General features: G+C 44.9%; 1 protein-coding gene and 1 long non-coding RNA gene across 2 annotated transcripts; both read left to right on the forward strand.

Moving 5' to 3' along the window:
• The first annotated feature begins 548 nt into the window (after nt 1-548).
• Nucleotides 549-1,869, forward strand: LOC147633859 (uncharacterized). The gene is made up of 3 exons (XR_015266864.1): nt 549-1,117; nt 1,210-1,463; nt 1,500-1,869. It is a non-coding gene; the product is annotated as an uncharacterized LOC147633859 (long non-coding RNA).
• A 151-nt stretch (nt 1,870-2,020) lies between these two features.
• Nucleotides 2,021-3,988, forward strand: LOC147633860 (uncharacterized). The gene is made up of 2 exons (XM_086805594.1): nt 2,021-2,239; nt 2,468-3,988. Exons 1-2 carry the CDS (start codon nt 2,021-2,023, stop codon nt 3,875-3,877), a joined length of 1,629 nt encoding a protein of 542 aa, XP_086661720.1. The 3' UTR covers nt 3,878-3,988.
• The last annotated feature ends 3,939 nt before the right edge of the window (nt 3,989-7,927 follow it).

Genomic DNA, 7,927 nt, shown 5'->3' on the forward strand with positions numbered 1-7,927 from the left:
AGAGGCAAGGAGAGATAAAGAGAGAGGAGGGAGGAGAAGGCAGAGAGAGAGGGGGGAGGAGAAGGCAGAGATAGAGAGAAAGAGAGAGAGAGAGAGAGAGAGAGAAGAAGAAGAAGAAGAAGAAGAAGAAGAAGAAGAAGAAGAAGAAGAAGAAGAAGAAGATAGGGGTAGATGGAGAGAGAGAGAGAGAGAGATAAGGGGGGGGGAGAGAGAGAGAGAGAGAGAGAGAGAGAGCACATAAGGGGAGGGAGAGAGAGAGAGAGAGAAAGAGGGGGGGAGAGAGATAAAGGAAGAGAGAGAGGGTGTCACATAGTCTGTAATGAATATGTGGGTTCCCATATCGGGATGGAGCACCACCGGATGACGAGATCACATCCTGGAGCGCAAGCGGCTAGTGCTACTGGGGGTGAGGGTGCCCAGGGCTGTGGGTGGCCGGGCATATGTGGGCAAGCATGCCCCTATATATTCCGGGCATGAGGATAGCTTTTCTCGTTCCCTCTCAGGCTGGGTGGTGATCGAGAGATCTACTCCTCCTCCGAACGCATCATAGGCCGGGTTCAGATAAGGCGGCAGCCAAGCTGCCGCCAGCCTGCCATGCAATCGCAGAGTGCCCCATGGCACTCTGCGTTCACAGTGGGCGGTGGAAATCCACCCCCCCCCCCTTGCCACGTGATGGAAGAAGGGGGTTGATATTGTGCCGACCCCCCCCCCCTCGCCCAAAACGGATTCCAGCCCACGAATTTCCCAAAACGGATTCCAGCCCACGAATTTCCCAACGGATGTTTTTCCCAACGGCCTTTTTCCCAACGGCCATTTTTGAACGTTCATTTTCCAACGTCCCTCCCCCCCCAACACCCTTCAATTTCCTATAAATTAAAGGGTTTAGGGTGAGATTTTGTACCCTCTAGAATTTCTAGAGAACATAATAAGCTTCACAATTTCCATTCTCCAAGGTGCTTTTACATGCACTTCAATCATGCTTTCTTTTTATCCACCCATTTACCTTTCTTTTAATGTTTTTGTGGTACACTTGCCATGCCTTTGACATTGTGTGCTTTTGTTTTTCTTTTAGGGGTGTGCGAAAAGGGCGGGAGGCAACGTGAAGCGAGCGCATAAGGTGACCCCTCACAAACCGCATTTCCATTATCATGACTTATCTATGTGTTTTTAATTTATGTGGTGCTAATATTCTCTTCGTGTTTGATGTAGGTACTATGGATTCCAACACGAGCCATGAATTTGATTCATCGCAACAACGAGGCGACGATGATCCTATTTTCTCCCAAACTTCTCTCCCGCACTCTAATTTCTATTCATTTCCCCCTCCTCCTTTTCATGTGCCACCTCATGGCTTCCAAGCCATGCTCAATTCTCCTTCCTTTTCTCCAAACTCTCCCTTCATGTTTCGCCCCCCCCCCATTCACCTATGGTAGCGCAACCTCCTAATCGATCATCCCCCCTAGGTATCCCAAACATGGGTTCCATTCCCAATTCCCCAGGAAGCCAACCATCACCCAACTCACTCAATAACCCCCCTTTATCTTCTCAACCAAAGCGAGTTCGTGGCATGAGGAAGGAGCCTAGCGATGAGGAGATTGTGTCAGAGACCCAACCTGCGCCAAAGAAACCCAGGAACTCCAAAAAGAAGGTGGTGGTGGACTTGGGGGAAGATGACGACAACGACAATAAGAAAAGCAAGTGGCAAGACTTTTGGGTTGACCAACTCATTCATGTCAGGGGGGGCATGAGTGAGGAGTTCAACAATCCTGGGAAACAAGGGGTCAACTTGTGGGCAAAGGTGGCCACAAAGCTAGCCGGCATTTACCCTGATTTCAATAAGGATAGTGAAAGTTGTCGCAAGAAGTGGCAAGCGGTGTTAGCAAAATATAGAGTGGACAAAGCTCACAACTCGGTATCTGGCAATGACAGGAGGCACACATGTAAATGGTTCGATGTGGTGGATGAGTATTACCACGATAGAGCCACGGTCACTCCTCTTAGCCACGCTTCTTCATCAACAATGGATGATGCTACTTTCCCCGGCGGTGACAAGGATGAAGTAACTATAGCACTAGATGACAAGAAGCCACAAGCACCCATGTTCTCAAGTCGTCGAGTGACTCCCAAGTATGAGGAATCTTTGGCCACAATGGCCGATACTGGGAAACATCTATTGGACCATCTCAAGGAGACCTCTAGCCAAAATGTTGCCTTGGAGAGGGAGCGACTGAAGATATTGGCAGGATTGCATGCCACAATGAGTGAATTCCTTAAGGAAGGAAGGGGGGGCAACAAGTAGCCTTGGCGGAGGAAATTCTTGTTATTATTCTTGTATGAGTTTATAAAGTTTGGGATCTCGACGTTGCTTTGTTCCTATGCGTTGTATGGATTTTTGAATGTTTCTAAGCTCCTAAGAAGCCATATAAGCTGAGAATTTAATATGTATCAACTTGTTTTGGATTTGCAGGTGACAATGGGCATGTCCAAAGACATTGCACTCTATTGTGCGTGGTTGTGTTCTATAGCGATCTATGAATTGCTTAAAGAACCAAGCATGCACAATGATGAGTGCATAGTGCAGACTTGGTTGCATGTTACCGAATACATGGCACGATCTGTCAGGTTGAGGAAGATTGCGAACCGTAGGAGGGGTCATGAACACAGACAAGCGTGGGCATATCCACGGCCTCAAGGCTTTGTAAAATGCTATCTCCTAAGTGCTTATAGTGCTACCATGTTCAAGCGGCGTCTTAGGGTTAGCAAAGAAACCTTTCATTACCTTTGTGGGAGTCTAGCACCATTCATGCAAAAGAAAACCACAAACTTCCGTGTGCCTGTGTCTATTCAAGATAGGGTAGCCATTGCTCTAAGCAGACTTGCTACAGGAGATGGACTACTGGGCCTTGGTGACACCTATGGTTGCGCTAAGAGCACATGTTGTGAAATAATCCTTGCATTTTCCAAGGCAATTGTGAAATCGGCGGGTCTCCGGAATATGTACATAAGATGGCCTTCAAGATCTCGGCTTGCAACTTTAGCACGAGAGTTTGAGGCACTTAGGGGAATTCCCTACGTCGTTGGTGCGATAGATGGTTCTCACATCCCCATCATTGCACCCCGTGACAACCATGTTGACTACTTCAATCGGAAAGGGTTCCACTCTATTTTGCTACAGCTAACAGTAGCCGCCAATTGCTCAGTATGGAATTATGATGTCGGTTGGGCCGGATCAGCGCATGACTCCTTGAACTTCTCCAGAAGTGATATAGGGCAAGCATGTGCAAGGGGCGAGCTGGGTAACTATTGTTTGGTTGGCGACTGTGCTTACCCCGCACGGCCATACATGTTAGTGCCTTTCAAAGGATGCAAGGAAGGGTTGACACGTCTAAAGTACCATTGGAATTTCATTCAATCGAGCACAAGGATGCCAGTTGAGAGAGCGTTTGGTATGCTCAAGGCAAGGTTTCGCATCTTGCTAAAAAGATGTGACATGAATCTACGTCATGTCCCAGATCTTGTTGCGGCTTGTCTTGTGCTACACAACATTTGTATCCAACATGGAGAGTCTTTTGATATGGAGTGGGTACGTGAGGCGGAAGCAGAATTGTCAGCATGCTCTGGACGTGTAGAAGAGGATCGAAGAGCAATAGCTACCTCCATGAGGGAGCTTCAAGCAATACGTGAAGTTGACATAGAGGATGCAATGGAGCGCGCTCAAGGAGGCAATGAAGGGGGTGTGAGTGACCTTGGAGTTGGCTCGGAGCGGCGAGATAGTCTTGCCCGAACAATGTATAGAGAGCAAGCAAGGATGAATGTCCTACAAGTTTTTGGAAGGGCGGCTTTAGAGGAGCTGGACTCACCTACCAACTCCGATTAAGCCTTTGTAATACAAGTCTTTTGTCTGGCTTATTGTGGTTTGTAGTGTGGCTTCTTTATTTTTGTAGTTACACTATGCTTTGTGGACATAATATAGCTTTGTTCTATGGTTTTTGGTATGGTGTTTACTCTTTCTTCCGCCGCCCCCCAGTGTTCACAGTGGGCGGCGGAAGAAGTCAGGCTCCCTTTTACTTCCCCCTCCCTATGTGAACACTTGGACGGCGGAAGTGTGCATTTTGTAAGAGTTCCACCTGGAAAAGTGTGTTTGAGAGTATGTTTTCCGCCGCTCCAATGTGAACCCGCCCATAGCTACACCGATTCTAACATTGGTATTAGAGCGGAGGTTCTTTGTGTGAACTAGGGCCGGGTCCACATTAAGGTTATTTTTTTAACATTTTAATCAAAGAAAATCTTATCACATTATCCTTCTCTCTGTCAAGCTGGAAAAATAAAAAATGTGTGGAGGGGTTGCGCCATAGCTCTGTGTGTGTGAAGAGTTTGAAGCTCTCACTCTCACCATCGTAAAGCTCTTGCGCATATTGCATTACGCTCTCTCTCTCTCTCTCTCTCTCTCTCATTACGGCTACTGGATGCCTTGAGCTGATGCTGCTTTGCTGGTGGTGGCGTGCACTGCTTCTAACAAAGCAAACCTATTCGATTTAGCTTGCTGCACATGAGACTCCAAACTAGATTCTAACGCTTCGCGCTCCCTCCCTGCACGAAGCTGTACCTCAGCCCATTGCTCTCTGAGATCTTGCTCATGCGACATGCTTTTTGCGTATGTTGCGCTGCTAATTCTCCAGCGCGTTTGCCTATGCTTCTAGCGCTTCTTTTTGCTTCAAACAATTGCGTGCACAACTTTGATGACTTCGACTGGCATTGTTGTGTGCTTGACGTGCTTTTGTGCTATGCACCTTCAACGTCTCTTATCATTGAAGCTCTATAAGAATTAATTCAAGGCTTTACAAAAATTCTTTGAAGCTTTTTAAAGCTTTTCAAAGCAGGAGGGGAGGTGGAGCAGCCAATCTTTCTTCTCTCTGTAGCATTGTAGACTACGAGTAGTGCCTTGCGTCATCGCATCGTGCCACCGTATTGCACCACCATAGTGTGCTACCACATTGCACCGTCGACACGGGTAGTCGTGTCGAGATCGTATTGAAGTTAAAGGAAATCGATGGGTTCCAAACTTTACATGGGTTCAAGAGGGGTTTATCTCTTGATTACGAGGCTTATGTTGAGCCTAAGTAGGACTGATCAGAGGGGACATGGTGGGTGTTGGTTGAAGAAACCATGCCACCCTAGAGAGAAAAACCAAGCGAAGATCCAAAAGCAACATCAGTACGAAAAAGCCAAGAAGGAAAATCTGTGCTTTAACTGCTTTGAGGCGGAACATAACAAGGCAGCATGTCCTAAGTTGGGGCACTAGAGGTAGTTCTAATGATGCCAAGTTTCGCAAAGTTCAGAGAGGTCACGGTTTATCATACGAATAATGCCCATGCTTGCTGTGTGACACACAATCTATGTGGCAACCATCATTCGGACCACATGATTTAATTCGATTATATGGCAGGATAGGTGGCCGTAGAGTCATCATCATGATTGAAAATGGTGCCACATACAACTTCCTTAACTATGTGTTGATTAAGAAGTTGTGATTACTTGAGACTAGAGTGACCATATGTATACGGTCTCAGTAGGTAATGGCCACGATAGTACTGTTTGGGACACGGTGGTCTTAGGGGTGTCACTAGCTATGCACGACTACGAGACTTCATTAGCTTTTTCGGTCATGCATTTGGCTAGAGCCGATATTTATCTAGGCAAGGAGTGGTTATATAATCTGGGCCCTACCTTGCATTGTAGCTACCAGATTAATACCCTAGAGTTCATGCATGAGAGGAGATTAGCAAGGCTACAGGGTGAGTGTGAGGTACCAGTTGCACCCCTTATTTCGTCCCTAGAGTTGTGGCATGTCATCGACGCCAATAATATTCATGAGGTATATCTTTGTATCCTTTTACATAATTTATTTTTCATAGATGAAACATATGTTGATAACGTTGTTTCCGTAGATGAAACAAGTGTTAATGTTTTCGTTAGTTGAAACAAATTTCAGTAATGAAAATTTAAATAGCCTTGGAAGAGACCCATGCTTGTTAAACACTATTTTGTCATCTTGTGAACAAAACCAAAAATCCAAGGTAAAAATTGAGATAATAAAAGCTGACAAGTATGCAGTTACGTTAAGTTCTTTATTTTGCAAGAGTTTAGGGATGTTTTTCCCAATGATTTGCCGGATGGTGTTCCACCATCCTTGGAATATTGCGTGGTTTGAAACCTGTAAGCAAGCCTGATTATAGAATTAACCACTTTGAAGCACAGGAAGTGGAATGGTAGTTAGCTGAGTACGTGAAGAAAGGGTTCATAAGACTAAGCTCTTCATCATGGGCATCACCCATTCTTTTGGTAAAAAAGAAAGATGGGTCTATACGGATGTGCATAGATTACTGTGCTCTTAATCAGATTACGATTAAGAATAAATATCCAATGCCACGCATTGACGAGTTGTTTGGCCAACTTAATGGTGCACAATACGTTTCTAAGATTGATCTTAAATTGGGGTATCACCAAGTTAAGATAAGGGAACATGATATTCCCAAGAGCGCATTTAAGACTTGTTTTGGATATTATGAGTTACTAGTCATGCTGTTCGACTTGATGAATGCACCAGCGACATTTATGACACTGATGGTGGACAATGTGTTACATCCATATTTAGGAAAATTTGTAGTAGTTTTCCTAGATGACATACTGGTTTAAAGTAAGTTCAGAAGGGAACACTCACATCATTTGTGCTTGGTGTTCGAATTGCACAGGAAAATAACGTTATTTGCGAAGGAAAGCAAATGTACATTTTTCGCTAAGGATATTCAATATTTGGGTCATTTTATATCCACCAAAAGAAACGCAGATGGACTCTGAGAAGGTGGAATCCATTCTCAAATGGCCGGAGCCAAAGAACCTATAAGAATTGTTATTGTTTCTAGGCTTGTTGGGGAAGATCGCAGTTCCTTTATCCGATCAGTTAAGGACAAAAGACAAAACTATGAGGTGGAATCCATTCTCAAATGGCCGGAGCCAAAGAACCTATAAGAATTGTAATTGTTTCTAGGCTTGTTGGGGAAGATCGCAGTTCCTTTATCCGATCAGTTAAGGATAAAAGACAAAACTATTCATTGGGAGGATCCTCAACAAAGAAGTGTTGAAAAACTCAAGGTGGCCATAGCCGCGACACCTGTTTTGATCCCAATGAAACGTTTGTATGAGAGATAGATGCAAGTGGGGAGGCCATAGGGGCGGTGTTATGCAAAGGGGATGCCATGTTGCATTTGAAAGCAAAAAGTTTGGTCGCGCCCAGTCTAACTACTCGGCGTATAAGCGAGAGTTACTAGCTATTATGCATGCTCTAAAAAAGTGGCGACATTATTCATATGGATTACTTTTAAGGTCCGGATGGACCATGAAAGTCTAAAATGGCTTTCTAGTCAAAATGAGTTAAAAGGTAGAAAAGCTCGGTAGGTGAAGATCTTACAAAAGTTTGACATACAGCTTTGTTACCAGAGAGGTAAATTTAACGTAGTGGTGGATGTGCCGAGTTGCATGTTGATGGTGAACAAGTTGAGTTTCACCATAATCAAGAATAAATTCTACGAGCATGATCCAGTTTTTTCAGAGGTATGGCTTGCTATATGCAACCACACTTGTCAACAGCCTACATCTTCCTCGTTTGACAGTAGAGCTGATCCAAAGAGATTAACCGAGGTTGCGGCGATGAGAAGGAGAGCGGGAACTAGTCTGGAGAGACTAGACAAGTCTCTTGGGTTATGTACCAAGATAGAGAGCTTGGGGGTGGACCCTTCACAACCACTTGACATTGGTTCATTTGGGGGTGATAAAGTTCGTTCGGGGGGAAAAGTATAGACACTATTCCATTGACAATGAGTACCTACTCTACAAGGGTAGAGTTTGCATACCAACTATTGTTGGTGGA

Source organism: Cibotium barometz, chromosome 11 (genome assembly GCF_041138505.1).
Source record: "Cibotium barometz isolate CiBa-2024 chromosome 11, ASM4113850v1, whole genome shotgun sequence".
Taxonomy (NCBI): Eukaryota; Viridiplantae; Streptophyta; class Polypodiopsida; order Cyatheales; family Cibotiaceae; genus Cibotium; species Cibotium barometz.

Coding starts and splice junctions, on each gene's coding strand:
- LOC147633860 (XM_086805594.1), top strand. CDS start 2,021: ATGGATGATGCTACTTTCCCCGGCGGTGACAAGGATGAAGTAACTATA. Junction 2,240..2,467: donor GGGAGCGACTGAAGATATTG/GCAGGATTGCAT, acceptor TTGGATTTGCAG/GTGACAATGGGCATGTCCAA.